Genomic DNA, 22,660 nt, shown 5'->3' with positions numbered 1-22,660 from the left:
AGTGACTGTACTGGGTTCAAATGATAACAATACATTTTTTTATCTGCAACTTCACTGAGAGATGTCAAAGTGGATTTCTCTTCTTTCTAGAAATGCCAATATTTTGCAAGTTACAAAAATGCATTTTGAGCCTTTTGAATGATCTTTCTGCTCTCATCAATAATCAAAATATGCTCTTCAGAACATGCACTTTGCCTTCTGGTTTTATTTTATTTTGTTGTATTATTTGGCTGCTGCTGTATTGCCTTGTGAGGCATCTGCCTTTTTTTTCAGAGACATCAGGTTGATTTACTGTATGAAACTAAGTACAGTGCAACTGATTCGAGATAATTATAGTTGAAGAAAACAAAGGAGGTTCTGTTTTATACAGAAAACAGTTTGTAAAGGGTTATATCAGTTACAAAGATGCAGAAAAGATAGTTTTTTCTTGGGTTTTGAAGTGTGCCTCGAGAGAACTGGGTTAAAGTCTGAACTCTATCAGATAAAGATATGCTGTGTGAGTTTAGAAAATTCACTTAACCTTGCCCATGCCTCAATTCCCAGTCTTAATTAAAGCATCTAAGAACAAGGAAAAAATAAAGATTCAAATCAGATATTTGATAAAAAGGTGTCTCATGTGGTAATCATTTTGGTATAGTCTTATTATCATTCCTGAGGTGTTGAATACTGTAGAATATAGTCACTCACAATTAGGAAGGTATCTCAGTAGAGAAGTGAAAAGCACAGAATGAAATAGTATAGATTTTTCTTTGACTGCTTAATTGACAGTAGCGCACTTGTGATTCTACAAGGTGATTCTTCTAATGTACACATTAGAAGGAACTTTAATAATAATAATACTTATGCATTGTACTAAGACTGTCTGTGGAGAAAACAAGGTAAAGCTCACCTTTCCTCATATAAGGAGTTGCAATCTGGGAAGCTCAGGGTGTTGTAGACAGTAAATACCCAAACCCACCCATATCAGGTATTTCAAGCTAGAGGAAAGCCCAGCATTTTGTTGTCCCAGTAAAGGCTAAGCTAAAGATTTTGGTTATGGGCAGTTTTGGGGCTCCCATTCAGTAAGTTTAGTGACCCTTCATTCCTAAATTGTGATCTTTGATTGGAGTGGGGGCAGGAAGAAAGCAGGAGGAAAGGAACAGAGGGTGTTTCTGGCATTCTGGTGATATTGTGCAGTATGCAATTCACCACAAGGTCTGAGTCCCAAATTTAAACCTTTGCTGTACGCTTTTTTGACTTCTCTTGGCAAGGCAGGACTTTACCATATAGCTCCTGGATCCCTTTAATGTCATCCTGAGAAAGTCGAAAGTTCTTGGTGTAGGTGTAGATAGGGGCCATCAGAGCTCCTGGATCCTCAGAGTGCTCTAACCCCATAGCATGACCAAATTCATGAGCAGCAACCAAGAAGAGACTGTATCCTAAATAACACAGCAAGATAGTATTAGCTGCTTGCATCTCAATAGAAGTGTACCATGCAGGTTATTCATAGTCTTATAACTTAATTTTGTTAGGTTCTCATCAAAATCTCTTGATAGAAATTGGCATTTACAGCCTCCAGTGGTGAATGCCATACATATTGTCAGATAGGACTTTTCATTCTGAAGAGATTCTAAAGCCCTCTTCTGTGCCTGATGTATGCTTCTGTCTCATATACAAGTGACTTTGACCATGGTCTTAATACTTCTGTGAAAAAAGGGGAAGTTTAGCAAATAAAATCAGGTTTTTAAATTTTATGTATTTATTTTTAAGTCAGAAGAATTAAATTTTCAATTGAGACCTCAAATCTTTTCTTCATGAAATGGCATGCAAGTGATAAACAGGTCTGTATATCTGTGTGTCTGTGAACAGAGCCTGAATCAGCACTGCTGTGCCAGATACTGCCAGGTTAAAAAGTCTTTTATCATAAGCTAACGTTTTATCAGCTATGTCCATTCAGTCTCTGAAATTTGGAAGTTATTTTCCTGCTTAAAAAAATAATAAAATTTGCATCTACCATTTATTTGCAAATATATAAAAATCCTGGTGCTATACTTAATTTTACCCACGTTACAAATAAGGACAAAGATTAGCAAAATAATCTGAAACACTGCTATTCAGCATGCACACTATATACTGTTTTTCTCATTTTTTTGCATGTTTTTCATCTTTGGCCAGATCAGTTATAAATGTATTGATTTTTTTTTTACATGTGGCATTTGTTCCTAATCTGACCAACATCAGAGTATATTTGGTGAAATACTGTAGCACTTGGGGCTTTTAGCCCTGGAAGAAAAACTGTTTTATTTATTTAGAAAAACTGTTTTATTTATTTATTAAAAGTTTTTATTTTTTATACTTTGGAAAGATGCTTCACAGATGTAATTCTAGAAAACCTGAATGTTTCAGGCAGATGAGCTCTCGGTCTGACTTTTATCAAGTCACACATTTAAATGTAGGGGTTTTGCTCAAATGTTGGGGTGGGGAGAAGTACTGCAAACAAGAGTGAGAAGTAATGAGAATGAGATCATAGTAGGTATGGTGTCATTGGTGTAGTCACTGTGCAGTTACCATTGCATTGTTGTGACAGGCCATGTTACCTTGATCTGGACAGAAGCCCCACTTGCGGTCATCATCATAGCTACTGGTAGAAGCACACCACAGCTTGCCATCGTTGCGTCCTGCGCTTGTACAGGACTCGTATTTATTCCCGAGGAAGATGAAGGGGAATACACAAGGTGCTCCCTCTGAATTTCCACCAACTGTTGACATGGCTGTGGAGAATGACAGAAAAACGGTAAGAAGGGAATCCCTTTTGTGAGATTAAGCTGATGCATCTTCTTCTGAACTACTCATTAAAAGCAGGAGGCAAGCAGAAAATCTGCAATCCTCCTAAGAATGTGAGGAGTAAGTAGTATTTGAAAAGAGAATCGTCTGACACAGAAAATAAGGAAAAAGTCAAGGCATTGCCATTGCAATGACCTTGCCAATGGTTTGGGTGGGAGCAAGAATGAGCCCTGGACTTACATTCAGAGCTCTGAAAAAGCAGCAGTTAATAGTGGCTTGTGGAAGGTGATTGCATAGCAAGTATCTTTTGATGGTGTCTCCTGGTGATGTTTTAAAGTGTGTCTCACATGGATCAGAGGTAGGTTTAGTGTCAGAAAGGTTAAAGGCCTATTGAGTATCTGACTGGTTAGTAGGTGTCTCACTGAGGTATAAGCTTTGAAGTAAAAAACCAGAACCCAAAAGGTTCAGGAGTCATAGTGAATAAATTGAGGAATTGTTTTGTACTGACAGCAGGATGAAGCTTGAAAGCATACGGTTTAAAACATGTTCTAAAGAAAAAGAAATCAAATGTGGATGACTTACTCATTTTTAACAGCTATATTTTTGAAAACTTCTAAATTTTTCCCCCAAGTTTGCTCTCATCTATGCAGGATGTAGGTGGTAATATATAAGAGATAACATTTGTATATGAATGTAGAAATATTTTCTAGAGGGAAGAAGGTGCAGCTAAATTTAAAATTACAGTTAAAAGTAGGTATCATAAGCAGGATATGAAAAGAATACAAAGCTCTGGCTATATAGATTCTAGATAGATATATTGGTTCTTTTGATAGAACGACCATGTAGATTTTCCTCTTTTTACCTGTGTAGCGAGGCGTAATGGATGTGAACCCCTTGGCTCTGTTGAAAGCCTGAGATTTTAGAACTGCCATAGCCAACTTGTACAATACTATGGCTCTTGTCTCTATCCTAGAATTGAACACCTGCCAATCTATACAAGGCTATAAATTAATTTTTGTCCTTTTATGTAATAAAACTCAGGTTAAAAAGTATAAAAATTTTTGTAGAAAGCAGAAATCTATTTTCCTGGCTAAACCATTTCACTTAATTCTTCTAAGTTTCTGAAAAGATCCATTAACTCAAGCTTAACATACTAAACAGGATTTCTTTTTTTTCCAAGTATAAATGCTAAGTATTAAACTAAAATAATATTCATGCTTTCTTCTGTCACATGAGACTTCTCTTCTAAAAAGAAAATTAACAAATTCTATTCGTATTTATCCTGAAGTGTCAGACATTTAGTCCTATGATTCAGTGACATTTGTGTATCCTTGATAACCTTGATGTGCTGTGGCATGCTGTATCATTTATGTATCTTGTTCCTCTTGTAGTTACTCCCTTGGCCACCTATGCTGAAATCATGCCTCACTCATCACCACTTCTGTGGTGAAGGTGTAGAAAAGGAGGCTTGTTACTTAGAATGATGACAAATTAGACTGTTTCATGCAAGCGATATTCCTCATACCAGTTTCTGGACAGAATCCGTATTTCTTATCTCTGTCATAGTCTTCAGTGGTTCCACACCATCGGTACCCATCTGTCCTGCCTTCTGTTGTGCACTGGTCATAGGATTGGCCCTGGAATTTAAAGGGAAATTTGCATGGCTGCCCGTCACCATTGCCGCCCATCGTAAAAAGTGCTGTAGGGATAAGGAAAGAGAAAAATGTCAGTGCAGAATGCTAAATGCCACCAAGAAACCATGATGTGCCAATGGTAACGTGCAAAAGTCTTGACAGAGACTGGACAGCTGTCATGTCTGGTGCAGTTTGCACTTAAAATGTCTTCATTACACAAACCAAGAGCTGCTTTGGCAAGACAGGCAAGAGATGTTACTGTCTCACAAGTGTATAGAAAGATATGACTGATTGATCCTTATAGATAAACTGGGAACGAAGAAAATTCTACCAGGCTAGTAGAATGGGATCTGATATCCTTTATAGCCTGCCTCATAACATGGAATTAATACATCTTCGTGAAACGTTTAGAAAGGATTCAGAGAAAGTCACTCCTGTTCCTTAGTGCTCCGCTGATTCATTTACCTTACATCAAAAATGTTTGCTAGAATGGCAAACACTGTACAGAGCCACAGACAATACTTTATTTAAGGTGTGTGAGGGGACTCCTTTCTCCCTTTCCTGCTCCCAGTTTGAAGTTACAGCTAGAACCCAAACGTGTATGTGGGAAGGTTTGGCAGGTTATTTTTAAATTTACTGTTGTTTTGGTGACCAAAAGGCTGTTTTAGCCTTGGTGTCTTTGTATAGGCTTTGAGGGGATTTCCCTTTGCTTAATCTGATCCACTGATGGGAAAAGGCATTGTTTGTGAGTGTGTTTCACTTTTGACAGTAGTAGTACATGAAAACCCAAGACTTTTTCTGGCTGAAGGGTGACTGGGAAGGGTTCTAATGATGGAGTGTTGTGACATGGATGACTCATTTTGCCTTTTCCACTTAAATCAGTAGCTGGCCTCAGTACCAGGGGCATGAACCAGTGATTTACTGAAGTAAGTTCCAGTCCCACTGGGGAGAGCACTTGGAGCTCTGCAGACCTCACTCATGTGCCTGAGTTGATTGAAATTCTGATCTGGCTGAACTCTCATCTGTGTTGATCTGCATTTTGGACAGGGAAACAGCCACACAGAGGTCCTATACCTTAGGCCAAAGATAACTGCAGTGTGCACTGTGCCTTCCCAGAAGAGCAAGCTGCAAATGTTTTCATTGTCTCAGATGCTGCAATAAATTAGGAAGTATACATCAACTAGGACTGTGGCTATTTGGGTTGGAGAAGGACTTTATTTTTTCATAAAGGAAAGACAGAATTGGAAGACAAAATTAAACTGAGTTGTTTAGATGACTCATTTACCACATGAGCTGCTCCCAGCTCTAGATCTGGCAACCTCTGTAATTTAATAGCTTTTCTTCCCCCCCCCCCCCTTTTTTTTCTTTTTTTAATTGGTTTAAATGTGGCTAGGCTGCAAAAACTTTATGGAAAGTCAATCTCTTATTGCTTTGCGCAGAGTCTTTCTGAGTCACAGTCAAAATGCAATTTTTCATTTTGCTCGGGGTAACATCATGTGATGGTAACAACAATTATTGTTAAGTTTTCAAATCATTTTCATTGCCTTAACTAGAAAACTCTTTGCTTTAATGTAAATGAAAGTTAGAGACTAGGTTGGTTCCCAACAAAACAAACCAAAATGTTTATTTACTTGTAACGGGATCTTCAAGGGCCTGGCTCTTTTTCTTATCATGGTAAGTTCCTACCATTTAAAAATTAGTGAAGGTATGTTGATGTGAGAGCAGATTCAGACTGGACTGCACTATTAGCTCTTCCTAGAAAAACCAGCCAGTTGTGATGTAAGGAAACCTCAGTCTGGAAGGCTTCTTAAAATCCTGTGGCACAGATCCAAGGTGGAGGTAGCTACAGCTTCCTGAGGGCTCTGCCTGGGAGAGCAGTTGAGCATCAGCCTACAAGGACTGTGACCAGTGTTTGGGACGTGTAGGCAGAATACAGATGTCAATAATGTTGGAAATTGAGGGACCAAATTTAGGAACCTAAACTCCCTGTAGTGTCGGTGGAGTTTGGTGAATAGAGGGATTCAAGATTCCTTGATGCTGTATGGCACATGTTCAGCACACATGCCTAAGATTTGTGTAGTAGGTAAATAACTTTTTTCTTTCCTTACTTCTGCTTTGAGAAATAGTAGTTGAAGCATTTTGCAGAATTACGGTACGGATCTGGGATTTACTTTAGGAAAGCTTGGTTCAGTACTATATGTTAAAAATATTTCCAAACAGGCAGTGTGCCTCTGTGAGGAGAAGAACTGAAACGAATGTCATTGAATTAAGTGGGAGAGAAACAAACACGGAAAACTGGGAATGTTGCCCCAACATGCACTCTGTGATGTAAATCCTCCCCTATCTGAATTTATTAGTGGGATTTCAGCAAATGGTGTCTTGGAATAACGAGTGAACAGTGCTGCTCTGAGCTTAATAAGAAACATCTGTCCATAACTGCTCAAGGATCTTGCAAAATAATTGCATCAGAAACAAAAGGCTTGAAGCCCTTCTGTTCCGTTTCAGAAACCCTGACACAGGCATTTCCAGGAACATCAGCTTCCAAATCAGGTCTCCCTGAGAGTGCTATATTGATTACATTTTCCTTTTTGTATGACTTTGGGATTTTTAAAAAGTTTCAATCAGGGTATGTGGGTTTGTCTGTCCAGTTACCTGTAATCTGGGCTTCATTCCAAATATATCTGAGCATTCAGAGTGTTTTAAAGAACTAAGCCCAGTTTTGCTCTTTTCCAACTGGAAGTATTAACCTGAGGGAGAGGAGTTTTGGGGAAATGTAAGGAATGAAGGATATAATGAAGTTTTAAGAAAAAATGATTGTGTGGTTATGTGTGTTTGCACACATACAGCCTCCTGAAGTAAGTGTTAGGCTAAGAAGCTAGTTCTGAGAATAAGGTAACTAACAATAATTAATACTTTAATTAACTGAAGACTGTTTAAAGTTCACACTCTTGCTTTCTCATCCCTTATAGCTGTATAGATAATCATCACCATGGTAGATCTCAGCTCTAGATGTGATTTATAGTGGACAGTTAGGACTTTGGAAATTAATATTTTTTTTTATCATGTTAAGGCTAGAAGACTGCTATGTTCTACAGCAGACTATCTTTGTAAACCACAAGCATCCTGAATCTGATATTGAAAACTACATGATCTCACAAATGAACTTGGGAATTCCCCAAAACTAGTCAAGCAGGAATCCATTTAGTGTTTGGCTACAATAGGATACCAGAGAAGTTTAGAATACAGGCTATCAGAACTTTTCCTAGATATGCGTATCTGTGATCTTTGGAAAAACAATGTGTGTGCTTAACTGGCACATACATGTTAATGCACATGCATGTGTTTTTGCAGTATGAACTGAGGTTTATCTGGGACTTGTTGGGCTGTGCTTGTGCATTCTTGGTCTGGAAAAACCCTGAATTTGTCTTGTTTTGTTAGCTTTGCTTCTTCAGCATCACTAATCTTCTTTCAACTATCTGCATTCGCTTTCCTTGTACTGACTGCATGTCACCATAATATTATAAATAATTTAGTACTGTTGTTCCAAGCAGGATTAACATGAGTCCAACAAAAGCCCCATTGTTTTCTGTTTCATTCTCTTTCATAACTCTCTTCTTATTTGTTATGACACAGCAGTAGCAGGGCAGGAGTTTTGTGACCCTGCAGATCTGTTGCTCAGGATGCAAGGGAACAGGAGGGATGGAACACTCCCTGCTGCCAAAAGCTTATTGCAGTTGGTTAGGTACAAAGGGAAAATAGCAAAGGTGGGAAACTGCAGTATGGGGAATGTCTTTGAACAGAGGTGCAAACTCTGGAGCTGGCAAGCAGGAGATGGAACAAGTAGCTAAAAGCCCCTTACTTTCTCTACTCAGTGCTGATCAATCAGCACAGTAGGCTACAGCCCATTATACTTAATTGCTTCTCTAAAGGTTTCCTGCTATGTGACATACAGAAGATCAAATCAACACTCATATAGTAATAAATTGCTCAAAATCTTCTATCCAATAGGCACATCAAGATTTTCAGGCATATAAATCCATGTTTCCAATGTTTAAGAGGGGGATATAGTGTCATAACTTCATTTGAAGGATAACAGGCATATTGTGTATATTTTTTAAATGTCCATGGCTACATGAAAGCATTTCAGGTATTGTCTAAGCTATAAATGGGTATTTCCAAATATGAAATAAGTTGCTTGTGAAACAGGATTCTGTTCATACTCCAAAATGTTATAAATCAAGTATGATCTTAGCTTTCCTAGATCTTCTAACAGTTTTGTACAGATAGTGATACAGAGTTCTGAATTCTGAGTTATGAATGCAGAGTTATGTCATGGCTGTAGCTAAAGTGTGCTGTTGGCACTACATGAGCAAGAGTCCTAAGAGCCGTGTTAAAAATAAAAACTTAAATTCTGAAAATGTAAGTATTCTCCTGGACAGCAATTTGCAATCTACCAACATACAGATAACTTTGTGCCAGCATAGATACTTGCATGAAATGCAATAATTTATATTTCGCAAAGCAATATGAGGTCATTTAAAATGTGATTTGTGACAATAATACTGTCACATTACACTAAAGGGTTCCTAGACTCAGAGGACCTAGGCCACCGATGGGTAAAACTGGTATGCAAAGTTGTGGAGGTTTGACTTAGTGGGATCCATTCCTAACTGCTAGTTTTTGTAAATCTTTGGTCTTGAAGGAGATGCGGTGTCAACTGTTTGTGCAACGGCCTGCAGGTTAGGGAGAGATTTCTGTCATTTAGTGTGCTCCAGCCCCAATTTGGCATTATCCTTATTCTAAAAGGTGATTGCTGTTCTGGGACTTTGAAACACAACCTGTAAGGTCTTTGGTGTATATATGGGGCTGACATTGTTTCAGACATAACTTCAATATCTCCTTGTTTTTAGAGAAAGGCCTAAGCATGAGTTGCCATCATTTTCAAGCTCTCCTACACCAAGGAAGCCTTTAGAGAATTTTGTCTGCTTAGATACTGAGGAGGTATTAAAGAGCAGTAAATCTAAATCTGTCAGTAAGGAAGTAAAAAGAGTACAAGTGGGTGAGCAAATAAGTAGGGAGCAATTTACCAGGAAGAGAACCATAGAAACAGTGTTCTACTTACACTCATGGGGACAAAAGCCGTATTTGCCATCTGCATCAAAATCTTTGGTTGTGGAACACCAAAGGAATCCATCATTGCGTCCTGCGTCTGTGCAGCTATTGTATTCCTTGCCATTAAACCAGAAGGGAAATTTGCAGTATTCACCATCTGCATTTCCATACTTCACTCTAACCACTATAAAGAGAACAAATGCAGTGGTGAAATTAGCTACCAACTGATTAAAAAAAAAAATGCAGTGTTGGACATCATCTTTTCCTGGAGGATACTGGTATAGAAAGGCAGTCTGAATTTCCAGTTTGAAATTCAATCTCCCTCTGGTCTCTCTATTGGCAAATGTGATCATAGCTGAAATAGTAACTGGTAATTTTGAAAGAATTACATGGATATTACTTCATGGTGAAGTATTAGAATGACCAGTCCTTAAAATCAGCCCAGAAAAATATATATGCTGTTGTTGCTATGGCAAGGAAAACCTATAAACATACTTTTAATACATTTAACAATTTAGTCTCTTTGGTAGTATGGTCTAAAATCTTCAGTATTGCTTGAAAGGTTCCAGGCAGCAGTTGAGCATGAGCTGAAGATGCCTTTTGTATTTCTAGTTTGACTTGACTGAGATCTGCTGTGGCACTAGGGGATAGGGTGGTAAAGCAGACACACCCAGGTCATGGGCTTTATGTCAGTTTGTCACATGTAGTTTAAGACTGCAATCCTGGGGTTGTACTGTATGTTAATGTATAGATAATTCATTTATCTGTAGCATTTATTTTAATGGCAGTAACCAGCTGTGTGCTTATGCAGTGTTTTCACTAATGGAAAACAGTTTCCTCCTGTTCATTGTTAGCCTGACTCTAGTTAGTGCAATGCTTCTGCTAAAGTTAAAAGAAAGCCAATAGCAGGAATTCGACTAGTTTGGTATTAAAGATCTTTTTTTTTTTTTTGCAATTGGAGTACAGATGAGAAAACTACAATTTGAAATGGAAGGCAAACATGAGTTTGCATTCTTATTCAATGTTTTCCAAATATTTTATAGTATAAGAATTGTAATTAGTACTATATGAATGTGGCAAAGTGCAAGCTGAACAAAGAGGTTCCAAACTATTCATACTTGGTCTTATCTAGTTCAGGTGATATTATCTGGATCTCAGTTGTTGGGTCCTAAATTTGTTTGTGTGGCGAGCTGCCTGTCCATGTCTCTTGGATGTGTTCCTAATCCATGGGTTTATGTCAAATTTTGTTTCAGTCATCAGCATGAGGGATTTATATTCTCTTTCTGACAGATATCATGGGTGTGAGAAAACTTACTCAGGTGGATGGTTCCAACTTAACAACTGGAGCTGCAACTTAAGTCATCTTAAAATTGTATGACAGCAGAAAAGCACTGGCCAGTCTGCCTCTTACAAATTAACTTAAAAGATGTTGTAGTTTGAGTCCCTGAGAATCGAAGCATTCAACATCCTAGTTGTGGCTTTGTGCTTTCACTCAGTTCATGAAGGTTGTGCAGCCTCAGGCCCATTATTAATTCAGTTTTGCAGGGGGAAGCAGTAGAAGAGCAGAAAGGGAAATATTAGGAAACATTTATGTAGGAATTACTTAAACATTTTGTAGAGAACAATTTTAGCTGTATATTAATATTCACCCCCTAACATGTATTGACATGTCAAGGAAAACATTCAATTCAGTACCTGAAACAGCATTAAAACACAGAAGCCAGCAAGCCATGTGTTCTGAAACACTAAAAATCTGATACCTTGTCCTTCTCCAAGAGTCCACAGCTCATCATCATCAAAATGGGAGTCTCCTCCAATTCCTGGCCCTGGTGCAAAGGCATGAGCCAGAAGACCATCTTTGCCATCAAATGGATAGCCATCACCATGCTCTGCAGGAGGAAGCAGACAAAAAAGAGCAGTTTTCTAATGACCTCAGCTCTGTCACAGCCTATACATGAATGATGATTCCACGTGTACTTTCCATGTGCAGTAGAATACTCTAGTGACTGAGTTTATTGGTATGGGGTGTCCTGGCAAGATTGAACCAGAACAAATGAAGCCAGTTCTTGGAAAGACCATTAAGCATCAGTATCGCAGTTGTGACAGCATGTTATTTTATAACTTGTAAGTATTGTAGAAAGGAATCAAAGACAGCGAAGAACAGTGAAATATTGGAAACTGGATGTATGACTGCATACACACTGTACTTTCTCAATGCAGACCGGAAGAGAGCTGTGAAGTAAAGACTATAGGTGAGGGGGAATTTAAGATAATTCATGTTTCCAACACAGAGACAAGAAAGCAAAGGCAGGTCTTTTTTTGCAAGCAATTTTTATTTTTTTTGCTGTACCCCAAACTACTGTGCTCTTTTCTTTGTGCAGGATGCTAACTACTTTAAGCAGCAAAGCAAATCAACTGAGTGCTTCAGTAGTCATTATCTGGAAAGCTAGCTCTTACTCATTGCTCTGAGCTTGGTGAATAAGCCTCTTCCTCCTCCACAACAACTTCTCTGAGACACAGGCAGCTCACAGGGCAGCTCGCAGGTTAAGTAGCTCTCCTGTTATTACACTGTAGGCTTTTCTTGGAAGTACACCACATGTGGGTAAGGCAGGCTGGCAAGGGCATAACCCTGGTATTCATAGCTTTCCCACCATGCTGACCTGTGCATCAAAGCTGGCTGCCAGCATCTCCAGTTGCATCATTTCAGGTCTTTTGGTCTGATGTTTTGCCATTTAACAGAAGCTGTAAGTACACAGGTCTGTTTCTCTACCCTCTTACATTGATTTTATCCTTGTATCATTCTTAATACTAGTTCAATTCATTTCAAGTAGCCTAATGGGTCATCTGTCAGGAAGAAGATTTTGACATACTTTAGATCTCTTACTCCCATTTATTTCCAAGTAGATCTGTTGCTTGAGAGGAAGACGGAAAATGAAAAACCTTGTGAATATCTCAGCTCTTGTGAGTCTGACATGCACTGAAGCGATAAGAATGAATGAATGTGGGAGAAGCTCTTCTCCCATTGTTTCTGTGCTGGCTATATCCAGCAAGCATTAAAACCGATAGAAACACTTCTGCTTTTGTAAGACTTGTTTTTTTGTGAACCAAGCCAGTCTGGATGAGGATCTGAAGTTTTGACTTCTGTACAGGACCTCTGAAGCTTTTGAGGTCAACTCCTCTGTAGCTAAAGCAAGCAAACCAGCTTGAAATGGAGGCTTTTACAAAGAGGTCTGTTATTCTTTGAACTGTTCACGTCCAAAGTCTGCCACCTCCCAAGTGATTGGCTGCACAAGTATCTTCATGAATATTAAAATTTTTGTGACTCTCTGGAAGAAGTTAAAATGCCCCAGGTTTACATTGAAAAGCTTTAAACATTCTTTCAGGGGAAACCGAAGTTAATTGAGAAGGCATGTACAACAAAAATTGATAATCAAGTTCACCTATGATCAACTGGACTGAACCATAACTAATCTTAGGATCCATATTTTTAAATTCTCCAAGACCAAAGAAAGCAGTGGAAGCCTGCATTCTGCTGTGCTGAAGAACAGAGGCCAGCTCTGGATTTACAACTGAGAGACATAAATCCATTTTTAAGTTTCAGTATGTTAGGACCTCTACTCTATCACTGCAGAACAGAATATGGAGCTATAAATAAAAAGTGTGATGGCATTCCATTCTCTTCTGTGGCAGGAAGCCAGCTCACATCATCTGAAGATTTGTACCAATATTTCCCAGTTCTATTTTTTATTTATAAAGGTTAAAATAAAAGACTGCCTCTAGCAATTCTCTTTTGGAAAGATAAATATAGTATAAGGATATTGTATACATAGTTCTCTGACTCTCTCATGCATAAGAAAGGAAAAAAAAAATCCTGGTGAAATGAGATCTTAGGCTGTATAAAGCCAAGTGCAAAGCTTGCCAGAAAGGCTTACGGGTACTACTTACTTAGGGGAGATCGTTCCAACACTAAGGATTAATGAAAGGAACAAATCCAAAAACATATGTAAAAATAAAGAAATATACCCCATCGGCCAAAATTTATCATGATGTCTGCTTCTCCATCCTTTATTCGGTTAAATCTCAGTGGTGTGACATCACTCCAGACTTGAAAGGCTCGAGCAAAGGCATCATCTACTGTCTCAGGATCCAAATCCGGGGTATAGCCTATAATCCTTGGAAGTAAAAGGAAGAGTTAAATACCACATAACCCTCCTCCCTGTATTTGTTTTTTACTGATCAAAATACTGAGTAGACTTGGTAGCAAAATCAGTTAACATTGCTGCATGTGAGACCTAACCACCTTCCTTTGATTCAGAGACTTGATTAGATGTGGTCCTCACTGTTTCTTTTCTCTTGGAATTGTTGCAGTAATACAAAAAAAAAAAAAAAGGACACAGCCAGGGTGCACAGAGCCTGCATGGCAGTAGGCCTTGCACAAAGCACTCAGGCTTTTGCATTGGTGATGAGCTTCTAGCAAACCAGTGTTGCTTGAGACATGCCATACAAGCATATTTGGTATGTAAGATTTATTTGTCAGAGAACGACCTCAATAACGTTCTGAAAGTATCAGGTGTAGATTGTTTGGCCCTTTCATAATGACAACAGTAAACCAGCCCTTCTCCCTCACCTTTGTGGTGAGCTGCAGATTGTTTCATCCCAGTTGAATGCAAATCCTTAGTGTGTCGGTTACACGGGCAATGGGGTACATGTGGAAATGGGAGGTGAGAGCATGTGAGAGAGCTGTAGGCCTTTTGTGGCGAAGGGACAAACTCTGAAATGCCTTGCTGTCTTCATATATTTTAATTGGATGTTCAGTGCAAGCTAATTTGATGTAAAGACAAGTTTCCAACTATGCTGTGCATAGTGAGGGAAACTGCTTTGTGCCTAAGGACAATGAGGAAACATCAAAGGAAGCACATCAGCAGGCAGGGGCTGTGAGAGGTATTTGCAGTGTTTATTAGCTACTGGTAGCACGGGATGCATTGAGTCATAACTTGTGAGGAAGCAGCAGATCAAGTCAAGCACCTAAGAAAAATCTGCTGTTTGTTCTCTTTGATGCTAAAAGTTTGTTCCTGAACAACCTAAGGGTATTGAGATGGTTTTTATTACTGACATCAGTGGGAGCTCTATTGATCCCTGAGTGTTTCAGAATAAGACTAAGAAATTAAAGCATATCAAACCTCTTGTGATAGGCTTGCTTTAAGTCATATCTGCATATATCCAAAATGTGATTGTTTTATTTTAAAATTTACTTGATGATCTCCATTTGTATGACTACTAAATGCAGAGGAGTTTGTTCTCCTACATAGACTCTGTCATAGGTGAGTATTGTGGTCCCTGCATAGTGCATGGATAGATGAGATGATGCTTCTCTAGTTCCTCTTAGGATGCTTGCCACACAAAATGATGTGGATTGAAGAAGTCCTGTCTAGCCCTCTGAGCAGTTACTCCATGTCTAAGTGTCTTGTTTGGTTGGTTCTTATGTGCTGTGGTTATATGTGAGCAAAACCCAATGTCAGTAGTCAGTACCTGTATGTTATGTGATTCTTCTCCCATTTTGGCTTTCTTGGAAAGAAGTTGTAATTGGCTACATCTGGGTTACCACAGCGGGGTTTCTTCATTGTCTCAATAGTATTTTGATCCAAATCTCCTGTTTCAGGCAGCCCAAAAAATTTCTGCATTTTCTTCAAAGTATCTTTCAGGACAAATAAATTGCAATTGTCTTTGGGGCACCCATAGTATTTGTTCAGGTATTGCTTGAAAAAAGAGCACAGAACAAAGATTTTAAAATTCAGAAAAGAAATAATTAATCATTACAAACAAATACTGTGACTCCATGGCAGTTTTCCATCTGTAATTTGCAAGTTTTTTTTTTTAAACAACTATTATTAGTAATGGAGAGACCAGCAGAATCTAATTGACACAAGTCATCCTTGATCACACAAAATTGCTAATTAACCTATCATTTCCACTATTAGCTATCACCTTTATTTAATGAATTGCTTTATTAGTAAGTAGAGCATACAGCTTTAATATAGAACTACAAAGTAAAAATGGGTTTATCCTTTTTGATTTCTCTGTGATGTATTAATCTGCTTACAGTTTTAGATTTTATGTATTTGTTTTCTCGGAAGGCTCTGTGGATTATAGAGAAACTTGTTAAGGTATCAAAGCAACGACACAAATGAGACCACCTTAATTGTGAAAGAAAAAAAACATTTTTTATTCAAACCACAGAGCTGTGTTGTGTGTGTTTGGGTTTGAGTCAGACTGAGAAGATCTGAGGAAGAAGGTCTTTGGTAACATCTCAGTTGCCTGGACACTGCAGCCAATTAGTATCTGCATAGTCAAAACTGCATTGAATGCTCCATCTGATTATGGCCAGGCTGATCTCTCTGATACAGCCATGGTGGCACATCACAGTTGCCACCTGTAGAGGGAGGCCCTTAGAAAGCAGTGGTCATAAGGGATCAAAAAGGCAGCACAAACCCTTCTATTCTCATCTCTTATCTAAAACAATGTCCACTTGAGTCTTCTCCTTTTCCATTCTGATCCCTATGGCCTATTTAGCAGGTGAGGTGCAGTTAAAGACAAAAATAAGTTCGGTGTTGAATGACAGAATAACTGTGAGCTTCTTGGGGTGGAGGCCAATCCTAAGAGAATGCCTGGCACATGGTGAAATCTGCCATAAAGCATAGTCATTCAAATAAAAGAGTGGCAAGAAATTACATCTTCAGCAAACTGCCTAAAAGCCTTTATCCACTCTGTTCCTGACTGGCGACTAGCAAACATAGCCTGCTGGCTAGCTGGAGGTTTTGGATTCAGTGTTTTGGATCCAGACTTAACTTGGACTGTTGCACAGGTAGCCTCAGTTGTGCTGTTTAGATTATGCACAGCTTTCAATTGTTGAATTTATATCCTCTTTGAGGAGAAGGTAAATAATGATGAAGATGTTAGTTTGGGTACTTCTATAATGACATTAACTTATAATTAGCTAATTATCTTCACTCACAGGTTCTAATCAGCTTGATTCAATTATCTTGAGTTGTAGGCTTTATCCAGTAAAGTAAATTTTATGGTTCTCTTGCACAGATATTTCAGGAGCTCCATACTGCGGTCTGAGCCTGTGGTATTTTATCCCTAGTTCTAAAAGAAAAGCTACAGCCCTGTCAGAAGTCCCCAGATTGATGGGTAGGCCCCCCAAACTGGTGCTTAGCATGGCACAGAACTGAGAGGTGCCTTGTCCAATGTCGCTGTTAGACAGGGGGCTGCAAGGTATGGATCTTTACAGCAGAATTGCCTGCAGCAGAGGGAGAAGCATCCTTCAGGTCTCATATCTGAAATATTAACTACAAATCCAAGATAGTGGAATTGTCTGTAGCAGAGGCAGAAGCATCCCTCAGGTCTCATATCTAAAATATTAACTACAAATATAAGGTAGGAAAACACCCTGAATAAAGGTAAAGTTATATTTGCCAAAAATGTCAGAAATATCAGAGAGATTTATTTCTGAATGAGGATTAGAAGAAGCCTGACAAAATGACTGCACATTTAAGTTCTTGTGCTAGGAAGTGTTCCTGAAGGAAATCTTATTTTATGTCTCTAATTAACTGATTGAAGTTCAGGAGACTGGAGATAAGACAATTATATCAGCAAAATACAGCAAAGGATGTCTGATGGCTGCAGTTGGTCACTGGATTTCACCATCTCCTCATTAAGTCCAGGCATACTTCATCTACCCTGCATAGGAAATGGTTCAGAGCTTACTCAGAAAAATGATTTAATCAAGATACTACGTGTTCTGCAGAAGGTCCTCCGTCCACTTACTGATTAAGCATAGGCTATGTCTAGTTTTAGTGGTTTTTAACCTCTGATGTGGTATTTCTCCAGTGGAGTCTCTGGCAGTGGTAATAATGGACACAGAAATACTTACTCTTTGCTACTACTACACTTCTGTCTACTTTTAGTTAATGGGGCCTGTGGAAATTGTGTGAAATGTATTAAGAGCATGATCAAAGAGGCTGATTTGGAGGATCTGTTCTTACCCCAATTTTCATTTTATTGGAGTTTGCATCTCCCAGTGACGTACCATGATACTGACTACACATCAGACCTGAAGTTTACTCAGAAGCAGGATGTTGCTCTTGCCATTTTAGGTTTGGAAATAGGAGGCACAGCCAAAAATATAACATGAGGCATGGTAAAGAATTTTCCTTGGTAAGATTCTAAATAAAAAGTTAACTCTGCTCAGTTTTTCCTAAAACGGAGATTTTACTGAATATGAGAAATGAACACCACCAGCTGTTCTGCAAGAAGAGAATCCTGAAGAAAATGTAGTGTCTCTGTAAACCACATCTTGGCCTAGGCTGCGAAATTCAGTTTCCCCAGAGTCAGCAGGGAGCTGTGGTGATCTGGAATTTTGATCCAGCCCATTAATGAAACAGGGTCCAGCTGCAACATAGCAATTTGTGTTCTGATGCGGAGCGTTGGCCTGTTCTGATGGTGGGTGTGAGGGGGAAAGGCAGCCAGTTAGTCTTACTCAAGACTACTACAAGGAAGACAAAGAAGAACTGCAGTGTTAAACCAGCTTATAAATTTCCTGAGTACACAGAAGAAACAGAGATGAGAGGAGATGTGGATTGCTGTTGCTGAATAAAAACCTGGCTTTGAATAACAAAATGTCTTTTTTAAAAATTATAGAATCACAACTAGATGTGTGGGACCCCACTGTCCTCTCCCACATGCACTTCCCCCCATTTCCTGGCTGCTGTGCTACTAAGGCAAATCCTTGGGTGAATTTATGTTAAAGGCTGAGGAGTGTCCTTTTTGGGTCACATTGTTTTTCTAAACTTTCTACCACAGATCCCATCTGGCATTTCCTTCTCTACCGTCTCCTGGACCTTCTTTAACCTGGCAAGCTTTTCCAAGATGCACACCAATTCCTAAAGAAAAGTGGCCAACTTTCAGATCTCTGTGCCTTAAAATAAGGATAATTTATCTCAATCTTCCTTAAAATGGGCTTACTGCTGAAGAGGAGAAATGTCTGTAATTTACATGCTAAAATAAGGATAATCCATCACAATCTCCCCTTAAATGGACTTCCCCATGTCATTTTTCTGAAGGTCCACAGGGCTAAAATAAGATTAGAATAAAATACTGTAGAGTTATGGCTATAGTTTGCTAATGTCACAGAAATCCAAATTATGTTTTTTGTTCCAGATTGAATTTGAAAAAAATATTTCTTTAAACCTCCAATGAGAATTTTTTCAAAATCAAACCTAGTCACAATGGCTTCTGAAACTTGAGCCAGCTTTTGGTTGTAATTGTCCCTTAAAGCTGTGTTTATGCAATGCACAGTAAACAATCTGGAAACAAGCTTCAGATCCATGCATTGAGTCTCAACAGCCCATACTTCTGCTTGATTTAAGTAAAAACATTAGATGTCTCTTATTTGCCCTTCTCCCCTCTTATCACAGCAATCTTTTGATTATAGTCACAATGACTTAATGAACTTATTTTGTATATTCAGACTTAAAGAAAAAACTCTACAATTTTCCTTGCCGACTTAAAAATTTGAAGAGAGGAAACATTACTTGGCTCTAGTTTTAACTTCTGAAAGCTGATACCTTTGCTTGCTAGCTAGCACTTCCCGCGACCCTAGGGAGAAAACGCTACAGTCATTCCTCAGCCTCAGCTGAAACAAGAAAGAAACATCTGCTTATGAAACAACAATACAAAGCCGAAGCAAAGATGAAACCAACACTTACCACTGCTAGTTCTTTGTCTGTTTTGGGAGTGCTGTCTCCAGGAAACTTAATAATTGGTGATGGTGCAGCTAAAGTTGTGTTCAAAAGATATACTTGGATTAACAGTACTTTAAAAACGAAGCCACAGACAATGTGAGTCTTCATTCTGCCTAGACTTGTGCTCTCCTCTTTGGAAAAAGCTTTTCCCGGGCTGCCTGTCTGTTACTTTAGCTGCAGGGTGCACCAGTTGCTTATCTGCACATCTTAACTCTCTGCACCGTTTTCTCTTTTGCTTGCTCTAGCAATTCCTTTGTATGTTTAAAACATCCAGATGCGCAGTCTCAAGCTACCACAAGAGGAAGTCTGAAAACTAGTGGAAACATGAGGAAAGGGCAGTTACCAGATGTGATTCCTGTGATTTTAAGGTAGCAACAGGCAGATACTTATTACTGCTGAAAGAGGCTACATTTTCTCCTCATTTGCATATATGAAAGCATTTATCTATGCCAGGCAGCAGGAAAAAGCAAAATCTGACTTAGTCTTGAAGATGAAGTGTCCCATATGTATTTTAAATATGAAAATAAATAAATTCCTAAACATTATTTTCCTACCTAAGTAGTTTTGTTTGGGTTTTTTGTTTTGTTTTGTTTTTTCCCCTATTTTTTTGCCACAGGCATATTAATCTGCTTTAGTCATGTGTGGTTACACTCCTACACAGCACCTTACAGTAAACACTTTGATTCTGGATTTTGAGGCAGACCCTGCATGGGCCAGGGCAGCTGAGCAAGGCTGCTTGTCCCTCTCCTGCTTATGCTGCACAAACTGTAGGTCTGTGTACACAGGGCTCACCCACCCTTGGCGTGAGCGTCGCTCCCTCCCTGCTCTGTGCAGAGCTCTGAATAAGATTCTTGTGGCTTGTTTGGGTTTAGAACCAGCCTGAGGTTTTGCCATCAACAGGCGTGATGATATATCACCTTAATCTGTGGGATAACAGATCATCAGGGAGATTCAGCATCCTCAATAACTGATGCCAGGGCAATTGTACAGTGTTCAGGGTTTGCTTATGCTGGGGGTTTGGTCTGCTGGGGCAGCGGCCTTAGTCTGGAAGTTTGGTCTAAATATGGCTATTGTCATGGACAGGTCTTTTGTTGTGTCATTCATAATGTTGCCAACTTTGAGCTGGCAATATTATTAAAAGTACAATTTTTTTTAGCTGGCTTTCTAATTTGAAAAGCTGCAATTCTGCATGAATGCAAACTGTGTTCTGGCCAGCCAACTGTCTACACTTTCTATTAAGCATGAGTCTAGCCATCACAGTTCCTCTGAGCTGTATGTCAGCAGAGAGGTGCTCGTGGCTCTCCTTTGAATGTTAAATGGAAGTTACCAAAATAAGACTGTTAATGAAAAGGAAGTACTTTGCTGGTGCTTGGTACATACACTGTATGATGTCTGACTAAATAGTTAATATTGGCAGTTCTTTGATTTGTGCTAATACCTATTTTGCTATTTTGCTCTTTTGCTATTTTGCTAACTGCACCCCACCACCCATATTCTTATATAAAGGCAAGGATTTCTATGGGTAGGCTGAGTGGTTGAGAGACAAAGCATTAGCAGGAGTTTTGCTGCTGTTGCTGTTCCATGGGCAGCTCAACATAGCAGCTGGAAGCTCAAGAGAGAAAGAGAAGTTACAGGAACTTCATAGATGAAATGGAGCTTTCTTTGTAAGCAAGTAACTTTGTATTTATGTCCTTTCATCCTTTCATGTTTGATTCCAATGGCACTTACCTTACAGTGAACAACTTGCCTCTAATGGTTTAGCTTTGAAATTGCCTCTTCTTTTTCAGCTTTTCCCCACTGGCAAAACCCCACAGCCATTTCTAAGAGTTGCCTTAATACAAATGGCAGTTCTGCAAATATGATCCATTTTTTCCACAGCTCTGCATTGAGTGTGGGGAATGACTCTCCTTCTTTGTTTGTGGTGGCAGTTCATATTTGTGTCTGGCCACGTGAAACTGCTTGAGAACAAAGGCTAAGAAGGCCTTCACTAGATGTGCCAAGTTACTCTTAGCTACTCCTTGATTAAGCAAGTAAAAATACTGTGTTGTGTCTCAGGGTTCTGCAGTTATCTCTGTGCTCTGCGTTATGTCAAGAGCTGCTGTAAATCTCATAGCTAAGGACCGCATCATTTTCACACGAATTTTAATGTAATTTGTGATGGCTCAGTAGTTTTCATTTTGCAGGGTACTCCAGTGAAGACATTTAAAGCCAGATGTGTCCTGGTGCATTCCGGTTGTGCTCATAAGCCTCACTGAAATCTAATGAATGTTCAGTTCTCAGTGTGTCCTAAGAAATGTTGAATCAGAGATGGATGAAGAAACTTTTGAATGGAGTGTGAGGTCTGTGCAGTTTGAAAATCTCATTGTATTTTGTTTCTTATCTTTACTGGCAGTGACAGGAGGTTGAGGTCACCTAAATACGTTTCCAGAAACCAGCAGTGAGGTGTTGTTTCTCACTTTTGGTTGCAGTTTTGCTGGTAAATTGCTTTGCTGGGAATACTTCAGTTAGGGAGAAATTAAGCAAGTTATGCTCAGTTAAGAAACATAATGCATAATGGAATATTGGATTTCTGGGTATTGAACAAAGCAATACATTGAGTTTCTGACCATGCAGGGAAAAGCATTCTCTTCTATTAGCACATGACCTCAGTAGCAGTTTAGGAGATCCTAGATGAAGTGCCTTCTTTCAAGGTATGCAAGCAAAATAAATGCTGGTGATGCTTCTTTACAAGAGTAAAAGTCCTACTTCAAGTAAATTTTGAGTGAAATGTTTATGTCCTTATATTTCTCTTTAAACTTAATGTGATCATCCTCTTGTCAGTGTGCTGCAGAGGTGCTGCTTTTTCAGGGTAGAATGCAGTGGTGCTGAGTCCTGAAAGCAGGGAAATACTGCTGATGGCAGGCCTCTTCTGTGAGCTAGAGGTTGGGCTAGATGACTTCCTGAGGTCTGTCACAGGCCATGTTACTCCATGAGCTTACTGCTCTTGCTGAAATTGAAAAGGCATGGTATGATGTGTTTTCTGATCTCAGACTAGCTGGACTTAAAATCAGGGAACAGATTCTGTATTTTGGCATTTGATTGACTGTTTAACTGCTATTAATGTTTAGTGCATAAACATTCCTCAACACCCCATACTCTAACATTAATTAGTGACTTCTGAATAGATTCCTAGAAGTTAAGCAATACCAAACAAAGAGAATGAGGAAAAAGCCTCCCACAGAAGAAAACGTTCAGCCACCGACCACCTAATGGTGGAAGTCCTGAAACAGTAACTAGATCTCTTCTGTCTTACCTTAACACTCTATGAGATATTCTGTGTGTGTACATAGGTGCTACAGAAAACGAGCC

General features: G+C 39.1%; 1 protein-coding gene across 1 annotated transcript in view; it reads right to left on the bottom strand.

Annotated features, from left to right (window-relative positions):
- Positions 1–15,205, bottom strand: part of MMP2 (matrix metallopeptidase 2) — a 28,397-nt gene extending 13,192 nt beyond the window's left edge. The window contains exons 1-7 of the mRNA XM_054389534.1: positions 15,039–15,205; positions 13,533–13,681; positions 11,270–11,398; positions 9,520–9,693; positions 4,289–4,462; positions 2,577–2,750; positions 1,263–1,418 (exon numbers count right to left, since the gene is read on the bottom strand). Coding sequence (XP_054245509.1) covers positions 1,263–1,418; positions 2,577–2,750; positions 4,289–4,462; positions 9,520–9,693; positions 11,270–11,398; positions 13,533–13,681; positions 15,039–15,190 — 1,108 coding nt within the window. The 5' untranslated portion in view covers positions 15,191–15,205. The remainder of the gene's footprint in view (positions 1–1,262; positions 1,419–2,576; positions 2,751–4,288; positions 4,463–9,519; positions 9,694–11,269; positions 11,399–13,532; positions 13,682–15,038) is intronic.
- Positions 15,206–22,660: the final 7,455 nt, after the last annotated feature.

The sequence above is a fragment of the Indicator indicator genome, chromosome 19 (assembly GCF_027791375.1).
Source record: "Indicator indicator isolate 239-I01 chromosome 19, UM_Iind_1.1, whole genome shotgun sequence".
Lineage (NCBI taxonomy): Eukaryota > Metazoa > Chordata > Aves > Piciformes > Indicatoridae > Indicator > Indicator indicator.
The sequence above is the reverse complement of the archived record's forward strand: the minus strand, read 5'-3'. Positions and strand labels throughout refer to the sequence as shown.